This window comes from Choloepus didactylus, chromosome 18 (genome assembly GCF_015220235.1).
Source record: "Choloepus didactylus isolate mChoDid1 chromosome 18, mChoDid1.pri, whole genome shotgun sequence".
Lineage (NCBI taxonomy): Eukaryota > Metazoa > Chordata > Mammalia > Pilosa > Megalonychidae > Choloepus > Choloepus didactylus.
The window spans coordinates 56,331,050-56,350,412 of record NC_051324.1 but is presented as its reverse complement, the minus strand read 5'-3'; the positions used below and the strand labels follow the sequence as shown (position 1 = coordinate 56,350,412).

The 19,363-nt window shown below is 42.7% G+C and overlaps 1 protein-coding gene across 3 annotated transcripts in view; it reads right to left on the bottom strand.

Annotated features, from left to right (window-relative positions):
* ERN1 (endoplasmic reticulum to nucleus signaling 1) overlaps nucleotides 1-17,254 on the bottom strand; it is a 101,555-nt gene extending 84,301 nt beyond the window's left edge. For all 3 annotated transcript variants that reach the window (XM_037808480.1, XM_037808481.1, XM_037808482.1), the window contains exon 1: nucleotides 17,024-17,254. In XM_037808480.1, the coding sequence (XP_037664408.1) occupies nucleotides 17,024-17,074 (51 nt within the window). In that variant the 5' untranslated portion in view covers nucleotides 17,075-17,254. The remainder of the gene's footprint in view (nucleotides 1-17,023) is intronic.
* Between the last annotated feature and the right edge of the window lie 2,109 nt (nucleotides 17,255-19,363).

Here is a 19,363-nt window from a genome sequence, read left to right as displayed (position 1 = left end):
ACTTGGCATGAAAGGTGCTGCACAATGAAGCCCTTTCCATGCCACGGTCAAGAAAACAAACCCTTGTTCTTAGGATGTTATCAAGCCCCAAAGGTCTCTGAGCAAAACCAGGGGATTTGGGCCAAGCCCTGCATTTTATAGATATGAAAACTAAAACCCAGGGTTACACAAATCATTCAGTGGCTGAGTTTTAGAATGTCATTATATTATGTTGTCTTCACTAACAGGAAAACAGTACCAATTTAGACCTTGTAAAAACCGAGAATACCTAGTAGGCTCATTTAACTTACTGGAAAAGCATCTTAAGCCAATTAAGCTACCAAAAGTCTGACTAGACTAAATTCATATGGTCACCACAACCTATGCCAGTTTGGATGTATTACATCTCCCAAAATGCCATTATCTTTGATACAATCTTGTGGGAGCAGACATATTAGTGTTGATTAGCTTGGAACCTACTGATTGAGTGCTTCCATGGAGATGTGATTCCATCAACTGTGGGCAAGACCTTTGCTTGAATAATTTCCATGGAGGTATTACCCCCACCCTTTCAGGCTAGGTCTTAATTAAATCACTGGAGTCATTTAAAGAGTTCACAAACAGAAGGAGCTCAGAGCAGCTGTGAGTGACATTTTGGAGAGTAGCTGTGGGTGACATTTTGAAGAGGAACTGCAGCTAAGAGAGGACAAAATGCCCCAAGAGCAACATTTTGGATAATGCCATTTTGAAACACAACCTGGCATCAAGCAGACGCCAGCCACGTGTCTTCCCAGCTAATAGAGGTTTTCCAGATGCCAATAGCCTTTCTCCGGAGAAGGTACCCTACTGTTGATGCCTTACCTTGGACATTTTATGGCCTTAAGACTGAAGCTTTGTAACCAAATAAACCCCCTTTATAAAAGCCAATCCATTTCTGGTGTTTTGCAAAATGGCAGCATTAGCAAACTGGAACACCACCCTTACAAAAAAATCAAGTTTTATCCATATGAGTATATACACAACTCTATTATCAAGAAACTTTTATATGAAAACTCCAAAGAAAAAAAAGACTCCATTAGATACCAAGTTTTTCAGTCCTGAAAACGGCAACTAATCTGAAATTCTCAATTTTGCTCTTTATTTGGTTGAAGATTTCTTGGGCAGGGTGGGAAGTCAGGGGTCAAGTTGAAAGTGGATAAATGTTCTAGTTAAATTAAAATTATCTACAAACAACTATATTTATGACATAATTGCCACCCGCACTTGCCAGATGTTGCCAGGCTTAATTATGAAAGTTAGACACCATGAAATGTACCTCTAGTTGGCATACCTGGTCAGACTGACTTCCCCCAGCCAGAATCCACATGGTTTCAAGCAAATTTGAGGATTATCCACTTCCCTACTGGCCCAGTCCCCAATGCCCAAGAGTAAGGCAGCCATTTAAGTCCGTATGGTTCCATTATTTTCTCATACAACACAGATCAAACTGTAGGGAATGTTCATTGCTTCAGGGACATGCAATTTTAGAGATCACCTTACCCAGCCCTCTCATTTTACAGGAGAGGAAATCCTGGCCTGGAGAGGTGAAGCAACTTGCCCCAGGCAACCACAGACAGTTAACCATGGACATAGGGCTGGAACCAAGGTCTCTGCCTTCCCATCTGGACCTTTGCCACTACAACGCACTATAATTTCGCTGCTTTAAAACATGATTCTCTGAGAAGCAGAAGCTAAAATTACTTCAGGCCTGAAGCTCTCCTTTGAATCTTGTGTGTGTGTGTGGCGGGGGAACATGACGATCAGCACTCTGCTTTGATATGAGGGTAGGATCTTTCGGATGAGACCAAAATGTAATTTGTAGATCTCCATAAACACCCAATATCCCAAAAAGCACTGCAAATTATATAGAATAGTGTCTTTAAAAAATGTTCTGGATGAAAATTCCTGAGTTCCCTCTACAGATCTAAGTGGTGGGAATAACACCACAAAAAGTAAAAGGTCACTGCTTTATCCCACCATAAAAAGTACCTATAACTCATATTTATCCAGTCCAGTTCTAATGTTTAAAAAAAAAAAAAAAAAAAAAAAAGCAAAGCTCTTTGTTGATGACGCAGTAGCCACCATCGATTCCTTTGATGAAGCAAGTCATTCTTTTAATGCCAGAGCCAAGGAGATGCACATTACTGATGAGCACAGGACAACTCCTTTGAACAGCAAGGACCATTTTAATGACCAACCATAAACTAATGGGCCTCATGCAGTAGGCTGTGACTGCTCCACTTAGCAGGAATAAGATGCTCACAAAAAGGAAAAAGCACAGATCTCAATATTGATGTGAAAAAAAATAAAATCTTATGCCACTGGATTTCTGTAACTTCAGCACAGTACTCTATTTCCTGTGCTCTTCCGAGAGGCAAATCTGAACCTCTCTACGTGATGATCACACATCTGGATAGGGATAGGAAAGCATAAGAGACGGCTTGGAAAACTAAGTGGGTACAACCAAATCTATAGCATTGAAGCTCGAAAACTGAGGACTCCGAGAGCCAAGGCCAAGGCAAGAGGAACTAGCCAAGACAGAGCAGCGCTTTCTCCAGCTTATCATGCGGTAGGCAGGAAACAGAAGCAGGAAAGAATTACCAATAAGGAGATACCAAACCTTTGGGTTCAAGGAAGAGGCCCTCCCAGACATCAGCGAGAATAAAACTTTACCCTGCAAAAAGAAAATGGCTGTTCAAGGCAGCAACGGGAGAGGGGACGTCTGCCTAATCAGGATGCTTTCTAATCTTACTGTCAACTTCTCCAGGTCTGAAAAGTGGATTATATGGACATCTGAATTGTGTAGCAAGGTGGCTAAGATTCCAAATTTTTTTTTTTTTTTTAAAACTCAGGAACAGCAACATATACCTAAATGCTAAGAAAGCAAAATAAGTGTTAAGAATTTCAAAAACAAGAGTTACGTAAATATTATGAAAGATAATTTAAATAAAATGCTGGTAGTGAAAGATATCATCAGAAAGTAAACAAAACTGAAAAACCTGATTATTCATTTGTCTCAAATCTCAACTGCACCCCCCATCTTACCCTTATGGACAGACGGCAATAATGTAATAGCTGGTGCTGACAGAGATAATCTGGGGTAACTAAGAAAAGGTTAAAAAATACCTGGCTTGTGGTACTTAAGGAAGGAAGAAGATTATAACTGCTAAAAATATTTTCCCCAAAAGGTACTATGCATTTTAAGTTCTGGAACCATATATCAATTACCTGAAAACTCACTTATGTAGTACATCTCATTTTCTGATGATGCTCAACTATTTAACAAATGTTTGTTAAGGTTCGAGGCAGTGCTGAGGCAGTATAGGGTGTGGTTAAAAGGGCAGACCCTGGAACCAGACTGCCTCAGTTTGAATCCAGGCTAGGGCACTTACTTGCTGTGTGGCCTCGGGCAATCATGATACCTATCAGTGCTTTGGGTTTCTCAGCTGTAAAATGGGCATAACAATAACACCTACTTCAAAGCGTTGTTGTTAACCAAGAACTGTGCAAGGCAGTAGGATCTAATCATGACAAAGGAGACTTGATTGCTGCCCTCATGGAGCATACAGTCTAATAGGGAACCACAGTAATCAAATAATTACACAAACACAGAATGACAAATTGTAAGAAGTGCTATGAAAAAAACACAGAGCAAGCTGTTAGAGCATAGCAGGAGACTCTGATCTGGCCTTGTGATGGGGAGAATCACAGCATTGGGGAAAGTTCCTGAAAAGTGACATTTAATTTAAGAACCATAGGAAGGGAGGATGGAAGGAAACAATTTCCTGGGCAGAGGGAACAGCCTGTGCAAAAGCCCTGAGGCAGAAGACAATCTGCTGTGTTTGATGACCTCGCAGGTAGTGTGGATGGAGACAGAAAGCAGAGGGCGGAGTGGGACAAGGTGGGCTGGGGAAGCAGACAGAAAACCAAGTGTATACTTGTTAAGAATGGGCTGCAAAATTAGATTTTTTTTTAACATATTGCATTTGCCTGCTGTACAGCCTACAGAAAGAGTGAGAAGGCATGCTGTTGAAGTCGGTGTGAAGCAAATCCGAAGGTAAACACCACTCCGCTAAAGTGAAGCGTTTGATATGCCAACAACAGATTAGAGGCTGTACTTATACCCTACGTGTTTTCTCGTGTTTTAATATACACTAACGTTAGACTAATGTTGTCTAGCTGGTTTAAAGTTGAATATGAGCAGAACACATCAAAACTTCATGGGAGAGTTTAATAAATAAAAGGTAGACTGTGATGACAAACCCCAATGCAAGGTCCCTTGCTTTCTGAGACCCCTTGGCTGGGGTCTTCTCTGGTCAACCACCAAGCATGGGATGAAAAGCTCCCTCAGAAGGCCCAAGGAGTTAAACTTGCCTCCTCCTTAATCTCCCGGGGTGCTTCACCTACCCCGTACCCTCAGTCAGCTCTGCGGCTTTTTTTTTACCACCCAGGCAGCAATCTTGGGGTACTAACCTTATGGAATGAGGTAAGGCACCAGCTCATGGCCTCACATTACTCAAGCAGGTTGGCAAGGATTTAGAGCATTTATCAGTCTTTTCTAGGCACTCTGTTCCACACTTCTTCCTGCTGGTTGATGCTTCTATTTCCATCTCTTACATGCTAGTTCACTTATTTCAACCCCATCCCCAGGCTGGACTGTCTCCTTATCCTACACATATAGAGAAGGAAGGGTCCTGCTATGGATAAGGCACTAGAGCCCCAAGGACTGTAACTCCTGCCTTCAAGGAGCTGACCATCTAGTAGAGGATCACTGTAATACAGGAAAGATGGCAAGTTCCACAACTGGGCCTCCCTCATGCTAGCTTGGCAGCATCCGCAGTCTCTGCCCAGAGCAATTCCCCAAAACTGTCTCTCTCTGATTTTGAGCCTACACTAACTTGCTCAGGCTGTCTTCTCACGCCTTGGCCTACCCAAAATCTATAACTTATCCTCTTGAAACTCCAAACTTTAAAAAAGTACCTTAAGTATCCCCATGAACTTGGCACATGCTTGGTAGATGTTTTTGGGTGAATGAAGCTGAAAGAAGGTGAGATGGGACACAGATATGAGTTCTTGTTTGGACTCTTAAATTTCTCTGGGCCTCAGTTTCTGAATCTATATAAAGACTGGGTTGGGTGTTGCTGTTTAGCTCTAACATACAACAATCCATGATCTACCAGGTCCTCATCTCTCTCTTCAGGCTTTACTTTAGATTTTTCTTAACCCACCAAATCAAAACAAGTCCAAAACCCACAAGAATATGCAAGTTTAGAAGTCTTGATGACTTTGAACACAGTCATTCCAATCCTGATTTGGAATGTCCCAGTGTCCATTTATCTTGAAACACTGCAACATTAAAAATTAGTAATAATCTGATTCACTCTAACTTTCGACTTCAGAGTAGGGGGGAAAATACCACAGAAATCAACTAATGTTTTGTGGGATGGTGTTAGTGACTTCCAAGAACACATACAGGCTATAAGCTCAAACTAACCATTGCCTAAACTGAAAAGGGGATACCTATTCTGCTCCAAACCACAATCAGATAAGTGTTTGAACTATACCCATGCATCGAACCCCCAGAGATTTCCAAGTGCTGAACTATCAGATCAAGATGATATGGAGTTGGTTTTAGAAGCAACTGTGGTTTGGTTCCCAGGCAGTTGAATACCAAAACTAAAGACAAATTCATTCTTTTTTTTTTTTTTTTTTTTTTTTAATCATCATTTTATTGAGATACATTCACATACCACGCAGTCATACAAAACAAATTGTACTTTCGATTGTTTACAGTACCATTACATAGTTGTACATTCATCACCTAAATCAATCCCTGACACCTTCATTAGCACACACACAAAAATAACAAGAATAATAATTAGAGTGAAAAAGAGCAATTGAAGTAAAAAAGAACACTAGGTACCTTTGTCTGTTTGTTTGCTTCCCCTACTTTTCTACACATCGATCCATAAACTAGACAAAGTGGAGTTTGGTCCTTATGGCATTCCCAATCCCATTGTCACCCCTCATAAGCTACATTTTTATACAACTGTCTTCGAGATTCATGGGTTCTGGGTTGTAGTTTAATAGTTTCAGGTATCCACCACCAGCTACCCCAATTCTTTAGAACCTAAAAAAGGTTGTCTAAAGTGTGCGTAAGAGTGCCCACCAGAGTGATCTCTCGGCTCGTTTTGGAATCTCTCTGCCACTGAAGCTTATTTCATTTCCTTTCACATCCCCCTTTTGGTCAAGAAGATGTTCTCCATCCCACGATGCCGGGTCTACATTCCTCCCCGGGAGTCATATTCCACGTTGCCAGGGAGATTCACTTCCCTGGGTGTCTGATCCCACGTAGGGGGGAGGGCAGTGATTTCACCTTTCAAGTTGGCTTAGCCAGAGAGAGAGGGCCACATCTGAGCAACAAAGAGGCATTCAGGAGGAGACTCTTAGGCACAAATACAGGGAGGCCTAGCCTCTCCTTTGCAGCAACCGTCTTCCCAAGGGTAAAACTTATGGTAGAGGGCTCAACCCATCAAACCACCAGTCCCCTATGTCTGTGGTCATGTTAGCAACCATGGAGGTGGGGTAGACAAATTCATTCTTAATCTCTGTATGTAAAGGAAACCGTTTTCTTCTTTGCAAAACCAGACCACAACAAGTGGAAAATAACCCCAACAGAGCTTTAAGATGAGGTCACTGGATTGTTCAGAGTCTGGTGTTGCCCTTAAGGTCAGAGATTCCTCAAACCTGGTTTTGAAACATTTTTGTAGTATTTTATCTGGAGATATTATAAATACTTCTACAATGGGAAAATATAATTTAATTTTGTTTAATATAAAAAAATATATACACCTTATGTGTATTTAGGAGCAGCACCATTGTAAAAATCAAAGAATTGTTTGCTCTGAATCTTGAGTCAGGGGATCTCTGACAGAATTTTAAAATTTCTTGCAACATCATTAAAACAAACAAACAAACAAACATTCACACTTGCTTAATGCACCATATTTGCTGAAGATTTTAGGACATGCACAAAAGCTGTCAACACCAGTCCTCCTGGAGAACAGGCAGAAACAAACTAGAGCACAGATCTGTATATTCACACGAACACCAAACAGTGTGATGCCCACTTGAGAGCAGAAAGGGCTCCAAGTCCAGGAGGGTACAGGGTTCAGGGAAGGTCACAGGCTTCCACGGGGCTCTACAGGGCAGGTGAGCAATACCTGATGAGACCACAGCCCACTGTCATGGCAACTTACCAGGTCCCCATCTCCCTTGCTCTGCTCAATTTTTTCCTTATTCCATTGTGTTGATCACCCTCTCACATTCTACATAATTCCTGTATTTATGTTCTTGCTGCTTGTCTGTCTCGCTCCCAAGAAGATGTAAGTTCTTGGGCAGGGGGTCTTTGTTTCATTCACAAATGTGTCCCATGCACCTTGAACAGTGCTTGGCACCTAATACACACTCAAAACTATTGGATGAATGAATGAATGACTAGATGGACGGGTAGCTCTACTCTTTTCAGGAGCTAGGAAGCTGGGGAGCTCAAAGCAAAAAAGTTCTCCCACCTTCTACCTCCTCAGGTGAGAAAGTGAAGCTGCAGCAAAGTAGACAGCTGGGGGACTAATCACTTTATCCTAAATGGCATTCCTAATTTAGAAAGTCATTTAGAAATAGGCATACGGCAAAGATCTTCTAGTTACATTACCTCGTTTTACAGCTGAGGAAACTGAGAGGGGAAATAACTTATTTGCTATTGCAGGTCCCCTCATCTCCAGATTCCTACTTCACTGAAAGCACATTTTCATCATACGGGTCAAAACATGTATGCAAACAAAAGACGGTGCCTATTTTAAACTTCATTTTAAAACTAACTGAAATGAAAAACCGTGTCTGTCTATCTATAAAATATTCCACTTACTCACAAGGAGTAGATAACTGGAGCCACCCCTCAAGGTTTCCTTTCAGCATTAGCTTCAGTCCGGAAACATAGCCCTGGTCCCGGAGTTTACACAACCCTGTTAAGTCAGATGCCAAGTCCCGTTCAGAGGTTCTCCTCAAAGAGCGACCTCCTAATTCTATTGACATGGTTCCAGTAGAGCTGGAGATTTGGTCCTGCTCAGTCCATTGATGCTTAGAAGTGAGTGAGCTTCCTCTTGTTTCTAAACCAGCTGATACAATTTGCTGAGCAACAACTGAGATTAGTACAGTCTCTGAGCCGACAGTCACCTCCTGCATTCTACAGTCAGGCCTTTCAGCTATGCACCTGCTGTCCAAACCCTTCAGGGGAACAGCTGCCCGTCTCAGGCAGCAAGGCTGATGAATATCCAGCTCTCCATGGCTCTCATAGGAAAGTGGCAGGAGTGGGGGGACAGTCCCAAATGGTACACTCCAGAAATCTACTTCTAACATATACATTCTCACCTTGATTGGAAAAATTCCTTTTGGTCCATATGCTTCATTCTTGTACTTTAACTAATTCAGCCCTTCCACAAATTCCTTCCTCTTTTATCCACTCCCCTTAGCAACTTCACTCTTGCTACAGTAGGCACTTTTAGAACCACAAGGATGATTTTTACTGGCCAGGGTACTACAAAGGGACCTGGAAAATAGTGTAGTTTTGATTTCTTAGACCACTAAATACGTAAAAAAAGGCAAAAATAATAAAGAGACATAAGTGTTAGGTAACCTAATTCTAAACATTTTTATGATTCACCAATGAAGCATAATTTGAACATAATGCCAGTTATCAGTTAAAGATGACAGGAAAAACAATTCCAGCAGTTAGTAGTCAAAGAAAAAAATATCCGTCTGTCTTGAATTACCTGCTCTTTAAAAGCTGGTCAGTACAGTATAGGAGGAAAAAAACATAATAGGATCTTGGTTTCTAGGTCTGCCACTAACTAGCAGAATACTTCAATCCTCACCTGTCTGTAAAATGAGCCAAAAGCTGAGCCATGCAGTGTATTTGCTCTGTCCAGGACTAAAGAGACAGGAATTACTTGAAGGCATTAACACAATAGTTCTCAACCTGGCTGCACATTAGAGTCAACTGGAAATTGAAAAAAAAAAAAAAAAATTACAAAGAGAACTAATGCCAGCCTCCACTCCCAGAGAGTCTGATTTAAATCACCTGGGGTGGGGCCTGGCATGGGTTTTTATTTTTAAGTCACTCCAGGTGTCTAACCCGAGCCAGTGTTGACAATCATTGCCTCAGTGACACGTTCCTGGTTGCAGCTGTGGTCCTCTGTACAGGTGTTTCTCTCTCTCACAAGGGTCCCTCACGAGTCATGGTTCATTTGTTTTAAGAGAAAAGAGATCTGATTTATTTGCTCAATGAACTGCTCTGACCCAACTGGAGATCAGCGATAAGGTCAGGTTCAGGGAATCTGACGGCGCTCATTGTTCAGAAAATGTATGAAAAAAGCCAGTTTCCATGACAAACACTCCTGTGGCCTAGACAATGATTTCCACATCTGAAACAGAGGGGGCAGAAATAATCTACTGGAAAAAAGTGTGGTTTTGAATTATAATTATAAATTAGTCTACTAACTAGGGGAATCATGTTTAATACCTAAGAGGACAATGCTGGATCAAGGTTCTTTTTTTAATAGTGAAATATCATGCTGAGTGAAAAATGAAACTGACATGGAATAAACACAAGCCATTTATCTTACAGGGTGTAGCAATGGAAAAAATAACCTCTTTACCGAAACGAGGAGCCCATCAAGAGGGCACCACACACATAGCCATGCCCACCCAAGCAAGCATCCTAGGAGCCCTTCTGATTCTGTAGAAGGAGACGGAGGAAATCCCACTAAAGAACACAGCTAAAGCAATATCCTCCCTAAGTAAATAGTCCCACTAGTAACAGTCCCTTATTGTATTCGTCTTAGGGAGCCTCAAAGAGGGATTCCATCATTTGCTGAGTGCCCATGCCACAGAGGATGCAAAATAAGCAAGACGGGGTCCCTACACTCCCGGACAAACCAGAGAGGGAAATGAGATACCCCCTACCCCAAGGCACCCTTCCTGGCCCCTTCCTCTCCCTCGTTACACTGCCCTTCTGGGATCCACCTAAGCTATCCTGAGTCCCTCTATTGTGGTCCAAAAGCTATGACCATGACCATGCTCTCCTATCCTCACAGACCCTTTCCCGGGTGCCAGAACTGCTTGGGAGGTGGGGACCTCTGCGAAGGCAAATACCCCCAGCCATTCAGATAATTAGAGGGCTCTATCTTTTCAGGATTACTTGGCCAAGGTCTGGCTGCACTAGGGAAGAGCAACTTTAGTTAAAGGCTTCTAAGACGTGAACTTTCAATTTCAGAAATGTTACTGGGTGAGATGTTACTGAAAAACATGCACCTGCTTGGATATTATTAGACTCCAAGAAAGAAACGAGCTTAAACGGTGAATTAGGTTTAAGGGCCTCTTTTAATCTCTGCTCACCTATTGGCAGGATTTGACTCCAGAGGTGAAAACAGTCAGTTTCCTGGACAGAGATTCTCAGGTGAAGAGAGCATTTCCATCTCAATGCTGCATCTTACCCCTTAAACAAGGGGTAATAGGCATGCTCTTAGGAGCCACGACTCAATTTCCCAGCATGTCTCCTGAAGCTTATAGGAAAGCCTACCTGCCCAGTCCTATAGACCCCATCCCTCACAGCAACACATGTGGTCCACTTAGGGAGCAAATGGGGTGGCTGGACTGATATATTCTCAACAAGCACACCAGGGTGTAAGCACTGCAGGGGCTGCTCTAAAGGGAAACCGGGGGTCTAGGTTCGAGGTTCAGTTCTGCCCCCAACCCATGACCTTAGCCAGGTCACCAGCCCTCTCTGGCCACAGCTTCCTCATCGGTCTACTGTGGGAGCAAAGCGGGTTAGTGATTTTTTATCTTGGGAGGGGAGGGTAATGCCAGAGAGAGGGTGGTGGTATATGCCCCAAACACCATTCTCCAAGATTCTCACGTGCTCCCACCATTACTGACAGACATGCATGATATTCCTTATGTGCAAATGGGTGAGGGATAAAACTGACCATTGGACTAGAACGGCCAAGATCCTTTCTAGCAGTCTAATAGATTCAGATTTTAATTACCTTGGGAGGATGTACATTTATTCATCTATGTGCCCATTGCTCAAAATATTTCTGGAATTTTTTGGAAATTCCCTTAAAAGAATATACTTTTGAATCCCCTGAGTGGTAGAAGTCCTGCTCATTTGAGGACAGATTTGGTTTTTACAAACCAACTGAAAATCAAATCCAAGTATCGTCAATAAATTGTATAATCAAGCTGAGTAATAACAATTTTGGTCAAAACTGCAGCATAAACCATGTAAAAGTTATATTCAAGCGAAGACTAGAAGGAATTGGGAAATATTTTAAGTTGTGTAAAGACAGTGAGCTTAAGAGTGAATATTTGCCTTCTTTGGGTTCCTTTTTTGTTTTAAAGTTGATTATTAAATGGGCTAAATGAATTACTAAAAAATGAAGTAGCAAAAATAAAAACAGACTGATTTATATGACATGAAAATTGACCCTTCAGGGGTGATTATTTTGAAAGGGACAACATTCATTGGATGAATAAGCTCAGGTATGTTTGTGAGGAAATAAAAAAAAAACAAAACAAACAAACAAAAACACCAAAAGTATTACTTTACTGTCCCAAGCTGTCCTTGTTTCCTTCTAGGAAAAACAGGTTTATTGACAAGCCATATATTTTGAGAATTGTGGACTCCTAAAGAGACAATCAATGAATCAACTCTTTATAATATTAACAGTCTCAAGGCAAAGCTTTAAATGGCCTCACAACTGACTATAGAAAGACTCTTGTCTGTGGGAGGTGGGCTCCCCTCAAAACCAAACTTGCAGAATTACCCCAAGGGATCTCAGGACTCTCATGGGAGCCACATCTGCTAGAAAGCTGATATGAAACCACTGCAAACAAGTTACTTAACAAATAGAAATAAAACATTTTCTCATTAGCTTTTCAGTACATAAGGCAGCATCAAGACACTGCAGTGGGTATTTGCAACTTCAAAATATAAACAAAACAAAATCTAAGCATCCCACTTTCAACTGATTCAAAATCCATACTGTTAAAAGAAAACAACTTACTTTAAAATGGCTATCCTAAAACCAGTTTAAGGTTAGTTTTGTGCTTTTTAAAAACAGCCTCCCAACATTGCTTGGCGGCTGGAAAAGGCAGCTATAAAGGAGTACACAAAACCATCAAATTCCAGTTCTAGGAATACATCCCAAGAAAATAAGTAAGTAGTTAAGATGCCTGCAAAAGTTTAGAAGAAGGTTCATTACATTGTTTAGAGTAGTGAAAATTAAAAACAACTTCAATATCTAAATGGCTGAATGGTCCAATTGTGCTACATTCAAGTACTATGCAGCCAATGAATAATATTGCAGAACTAAGTTTACTGACATAGAAAGATCTACTATATGTTCCAGTTTGGGAATGAAAAACATTATCTATGTAAATATGTGCACAGAAAAAGAAGTCTGGACAGATATATATCAACATGTTAACAGATTAGCTTTCAGGGAAATGCAAATCAAAACCACAAGATATCACTTCACACCCTCTAGCAAGGCTATAACAAAAAAGAACAGTTAATAACAAGTGTTAGCAGGGATGTGGAGATACTGCAGGTGGGAATGTAAAATGGCACTGCAGCTTTGGAAAACAGTCTGGTAGATCCTCAGAAGGATAAACATAGTTACCATATGACCCAGCAATCCCACTCCTGGGTATGTACCCAAGAGAAATGAAAACACATGTCCACCCAAAAACTTGAACACAAATGTTCACGGCAGCTTTATTTATAACAGCAAAAAAAAAAAAAAAAAAGAGATAAAAGAAAAAAAGAAACACCCAAATGTCCATTAACTGACAAAATAACCATACAATGGAATATCATTTGGCAATAAAATGGAATGAAGTACCGATACATGCTACAATATAGATGAACCTTGAAAATATTTTGCTAAATGAAAGAAGCCAGTCACAAAAGACTGCATTATTGTATGATTCCACTTACATGAAATGTCCAGAACCGAGAGTTGCACAACTGTGAATATACTAAAAACATTGAATTGTACAGTTTAAGTGGGTAGATTGTTTAGGATGTGAATTATATCTCAATAAAACTGTCTAGAAGTTTTGCTTTTTTTTTTTTAAGGCTCATCTATCTTTTCTAACTTTACTACAATGTAGATGATTACTTTTGAGGAATTTTTTTTTTTTTACCTTCCCATGTTATCATACAGACATCACCAAACACACAACACACTTGAAGAATAATATAAGCCTTTCCTTATAATAGTGGGGAAACCAGAAACAACACAAATGACCCCAGCTGGGCAATGGCTAGGCAAAAGACAGCTTACTACCAAGCCAACCCTGACCACTTGTGGCTCCAGCCTCCAACCCGGGCCGGGTGCAGAAGGGGCAAATGCTTTCTGTCTGGATGAAAGTTTACAGAGTGCTACTAAAAGGAATAAACACAATGGTGTACTCAGAACATTTCCTAACAGGTGACAGGAAACATCCTGCGAAAGATGCTAAACAAAAATATACAACACATTTTTATACTGTTGTATTTGCTGTGTTTTTGTACATGAACAAGAATCATGAGATAATCAGAAGTGATGTAGAGACTGTCTAAAAGTAACTTAAAATAAAAAAAAAAAAGGAATGCAAGCAAGGACCTTATGACGAAGATTTTAAGTTCCACTTTTCTCAACAAGTACTGATCTGTTGCACTCATTTAAGTATCTATGATAATAAGTTGCTCTGAGGCAGGAAGTCTGAAACCAAACCTGGGATATAAGTAAAGATAAAGATGAGGAAAAAAAAAAAAAAGCCCCGGCTTCTGGGAAATATATCTGGCAGCATATTTATTATTCATGGACTATGATTCACTGTCCCTATTTTTCAAGCCAGCATCACATTCTGATCATATTGCTAGGTTGCAGGTCCCAAGTTAACAGTACATAATAAAAACTGAATCCATTACAATGATATATTAGGCTTTTCTTCCCTATGACATCTATTTAGGGAGTACATTTGATTATTATAAAACATACAAAACATTGAATCTAATGATTACTTTAGATCCTGAAACCAAAGGTTTCAAATGAAAACGATATGGTTATCCCACAATTCTTTGCTCTGAAAAATGGGGTCAAAACCTGAGGCAGGCAAATGATGATATTTCTCTGGCCAATGCAGGCAGTACTGTTCTATCCAGAGAGAAACGACCTTAATTTAGCTCACTGGTTTTATATTCAGGAGTATGGTCTATCACTGAACTCTCTCTAGAGTAACTCTCACATGCATTTCCTCTTGTGCTGAGAAGCTACACTACTGAAGAAAGCTGGGTGTGCAGGCAAGTTAATAGAACCATACAAAAACACACGTGCACAACTACAATTCAATTTCATGATCAGACAACCTGACGGTACGAGCTTAGTGATGGTAGGAGCTTAATATTCTACTCATGGCCTCAGTATAAATACCCTGATATCCCCTATTAGGATAATTTATGCAGGTAATAACTATCAAAATAAATGCTAAGTAAGGACAACATTTCTAGTTAATCTCTCAGATGATACTTTGAATGTGTTTCTGGTACACGTGGTCCTCAGTTCTCAGTGACTTTTTTTTTTTTTTTTTTACTCCCCTCTAAAACCAAAACACTGGCTCAATAAAAGCAATTTTGCTTATTGTAACTGAAAAAAAGCATTTTTCTTCACGTTATGGATTGAGAGAAGGGGCACCTTAACACCATAAAATAAGGACCACGTGACTGTGAGACTGTAACACAAACCAACACTAGGGTCTGGGAAGAAGGAAAACTCACTGACTAAATTCTGGATTAACAAAAGACAGCCTCAAATGCTTAATAATACTGATGATATTGTATTTTGAGTCTGGTAGCGTAGAATATCAGCCTGTAACGAGTCCAGGTCTGGCTCAATCAGACATACACTGAAAGAAAAATCACACTACTGCCTCCAGTGCACGAGTTACTTCTTCAATCAAAAAGAAATACCATCAAAAAAGAATTAATATTTACTTTCTATTATATGCAGGTTGCCTTCACACTGTCAGCTGTCCCCATTTCACATTTCAGAAGTCTTTAATAAAAAGTAAAATAATTTGCCTGGGTGTAAAGCTAGCAAGTGACCAGTTAGAACTCAGGTTTGTCTGATTTTGTAATGAGTACGTTCTGCAAGACATCACTAGCTTAACTGCAAACTTTGCAAAGTGTTTTGCTGGGACTTTAAAAAAAAGATTCTCACTATGTTTGGGGGGGAGTCAAGATTTTTATTTCAATTCTGATCTTTCACTTAACAAGCAGTTGCACTAAAATATAACCTTTTGACAAGAGTCTAGAATATTTTACTATGAATTCTGAGAAGTATGGATTTCTAAATACAACTTGAGAATATTTACATGAATTGAAGCTGTAGTACCAACTAAAGCTAAATAGTTATTTTTGTCTCCTCAGCATAAGTTATACAATAACTAAAACGCTAGAACCTAGTGAAAGAATAGCTAATGGAAAGATATGGCAAAGGAAACTATATACATTGAGGCCCTGACAATATGAAATTATGAAATGATCACTTTCCGTTTCACATGTTGGATCATTGTGTTTATACTATTATTTGTTAATAGATGCCAGGCAGCAGTTAACCAATCCAAGGTGAAGGGTTCAAGTTCAAAACCTGACCCTAGTTGTGAAAGTGGATTTTGTTTAAAGATGCAAAAATACTTAACTTATGCAAGTCCTATCATGAACAAAGTGTGTATGGATTTAACTATTAAAAAACCTGAATTTGAAAAAGGTGATCTTATTTATTACCTCAGCTGTTGCCGAATTCTTGTTACTCCAAGAGCACAGACTATTTGCCTGAAATGCATACCCTCCAAAGTTCACACCGTGCACTCAGGTACACACAAGTCAATTCTCCACCTGGACACCTGGCACATGCTATTCTGAGCAGTACACAGTGGAGGTCATTAAACAGAACCTGAGCAAATGTGCCATGGCCACATCCGGAACGATAGGTTTTTTAAAAAGCACTCTATAATTTAGGTTGTTTCAGCCAGAAGAAAAAAGCTGTGCTCCCACAAAATGTTCTCCTCAGGCAAATCCACAGCCTGAGTGAAGGCAGTAAATAGTTAGGTAAAGAAATGTAAACTAGACATTTTCATTCTCCTCCAGAAAAAAGATGTAGACATTTCTGACCACCCCACGATGCTGTCGGGTGAATAGTCTTTCATTTAAAGTTTTGAAGCAGCCTCATCTCTGTCCCATATGGGGTCTTAAAGAAAAAAAAAGAAAAAAAGTTATACCCCCACAGTTTAACTGGCTTAAAGACGTCTTGAGGTACAAAAGGAAGCCTCCTGTCTCCTAATAGCGAGGTATTAACACCAGGTAAGCAGAATAAGAATCAAGCCCCTGGGTAAAATGCGCACCCATTCCCTGTTACGTTCGTTTCTCAAAATTTTCGCGTTTTTCAAAGTTCAAACAAGGATTAGAAATCCAAGACATTCCCCTCCCCTCGATTACCCGGCCCTTTCCGTCCTTCCTCGATGGCCACCGCCGAGCAGAGCCGGCGTCCACCTGTGGGGAGGGTCCGGCAGGTGAGGCAGCCTACCAAAGACCCAGGGCCGCTCAGGGTGCCACAAAGTTGCATCGGAACCCACGGGTCCTCCGGAGCCGCCGCTCGTGACAGAGTGGCGGACGCCTCCGCGGGTGCGGATCGCGACTCCGGCCGGGCAGAGGCGCTCCCGGCCCCGCGCCGCCTCCTGCGCCCGGCCGGAGCCTCCGCGGGGACGCGCTGGGCCTCGGCCGCCGCCGCCGCAGCCACGCGACGGGCTCGGACTCCGGCCCCAGTGGCCGGAGCGACCCTCCCCTGGCCACGACCGGGACCGCCCCGAGCTGTCTCCCACCCCACGCTCCCTGGCCACTCACCCCGAGGACCGACAGCAGCAGCGCCAACAGCAGCAACAGCCGGGCCGGCATGGCGGGGACTCGGCTCTGGCTCCGCGCCCGGCCGGCCGGCTCCGGGGGGCGGTGCGGGCAAGCGGAGGACCGGGCGGGGGCGCCGCGACGACAGCACAGCGGCGGCGGGGACTCAACAGACGTACGACTGACTAGGCGGCGGCGGCACCCTCATTCCTGGCCCTATAAGCGCCGGGTGCCCGCGCCTCTTCCGGTCTGGGCGGGACCGGGGGAGGGCTCGGGGGGACAGAGCTAGTGGTGGGAGCGGGCCGGGGGCGGGGCCTTAGCGGAGCCGGGCGTGGCCGAGGGCGGAGCCGGTGGTGGGAGAAGGTCCTGGGCGGGGCCGGAGGAGAGCTGGGCGGGGAAGAGGGCGGAGCCGGTGGTGAGAGAAGGTCATGGGCGGGCCCGAAGGAGAGCTGGGCGGGGCCGAGGGCGGAGCCGGTGGTGGGAGAGGGCCAGGGTTCCGGTCGAGCAGAGCCGTGTGGGGTGGGTCTGCTGCTGGCTGGGGTCAGGCAGTCTTTGCGGTTAAACAGAAGGACTAGGCCTTGGCGTCCGGCCTCTCGCGGCGTTGGGCGGTCGAGCCAAGGTACTGGTCCCGGGGCTCTGTAAGGCCCACAGCCCCGCCACGCAGACCCACCCGCCCCCTTGCGGATCCATTAATCCCGCCGAGAGCCCGGCTGCGTCAGACCCGATCAGGGGCGAGGGCCAGGAGAAGGACGGTCCGGGGTGTCCTTGACACCGCCTTCTTCTTTTTCCCGCCACTGTGGGATCATCGGCGACGTTGACTGAGGCACCTCTGCCAGCAAGGGTTTCAGCAGCCGCCAGGGGATGCCAGGAAACCCCGGCGCTTCTGCCCAGTGCCCGGCAGCCGCGGGGTTCACCGTCCTGCGGTCCTCCAGCGGTGCCTCATCTAGTCCCAAACCTCTGTTCTTCCTATCCTTTGCTCCCAGGAATTCCCCTCAAATCATGTCCAACAGACATCATTTCTCTTTGGAATAAACCATGGCCAAGTCATTCACCAAAAAGTATATGCAAAGGAGGAAAACTTTTCGGCTTCGTGTCACGTGTGTTTATGTGGCATTTGCAGATGTGACCTTGTAAAGCTTGAGATGACATGTGTCAAAGACTCCTACAAAGTCTCTGAGTTTATGGGCTATTAATCTTAATTAAAGAGCCTGGAGCTGTTTGGTCACTGGGTCCCAGGCTGCCCTCCAGGGAAGGGGGAGGGAGGACATGTTATTTATATCAAGAGAGTGAAGTAAGACTTGGAGCACAAGAAACGGTATTTTCTGTATCATTATAGGAGGAAAAAAGGGAAGGGAGTATACCAACTTCTCTTATTTTTCCTGATTCGCTCACATGATAGCCTCAGAATTTTCAGGGCTTGGAGGAAAGAAGCAAGCAATGACAGCAAACAGCAAAGAAGCAGTGGTGAACCGACTGGATCTGTGTGCACTGTGAACCAATCTGATCCACCTATACCAGACTGAAATGCTCAGAACCAAAGCCTTTTAAACAGGGTTCCCTATTAGCAATCCCCTATGGCCTGGACTAAACCCTACCAGCAATGGAGAATTCAATACCTGTTTCTCAGCAACAGTGAAAGTGATAGACACGTGTTGTTTACATGTTTATAAAGCGAAGGAGACGTTCGGGATTGACAGAGGGATGTACCGAAACACTGCTAAGCAGTGTGGCCAGGGAGGAGCCTACAGCAAGGAAACCAGGAGGAGATGGGTAATTATTACCTGTCCGACTTGCAAGCTAACAATAGGATGTGTAAGACCATGTGCTTGAGTTAAAAGAGAAGCTTGACGGAAAAAGACTGCTTTCACATCCCTTCTCCAGGACTTTCTCTCAAACAGAATAAATCTGGGAGGGGAATTTTCTGTGCTAGAACTCTGGCAGCCCTTTTATAATTCAAAATGTCACTGTGACCCTGTAAGTGCTGCAGATGAAACACAAAGGGGAATGCTTACCTCAGTCTGACTCATAAATCAGTTTTAAAGATCCTGGAGAGGAAAATAAAATCTGTTTCGTGGAGACCGGCCCAGGTGTATTTTTCTTGCACTCTACTGGGGCCAAATCATCAAGCTTCAATATACTGTTATATGTTCTTGGAATTTTTTGTGCACCAGTTAAGCTCTTCTTAAGCATAACCAGTTTGTATGTTTCATGTACTTCTGCGCTCTATTGGCAACCTCAAACTGATAAATACTGGTTTTATTTATGGCAGTGTTGCCTATAATCTTGCTCCACAGTCAAGTGCTGTTTTAAGACATACTTTTGTTTATGATGAAGCAGAAACTG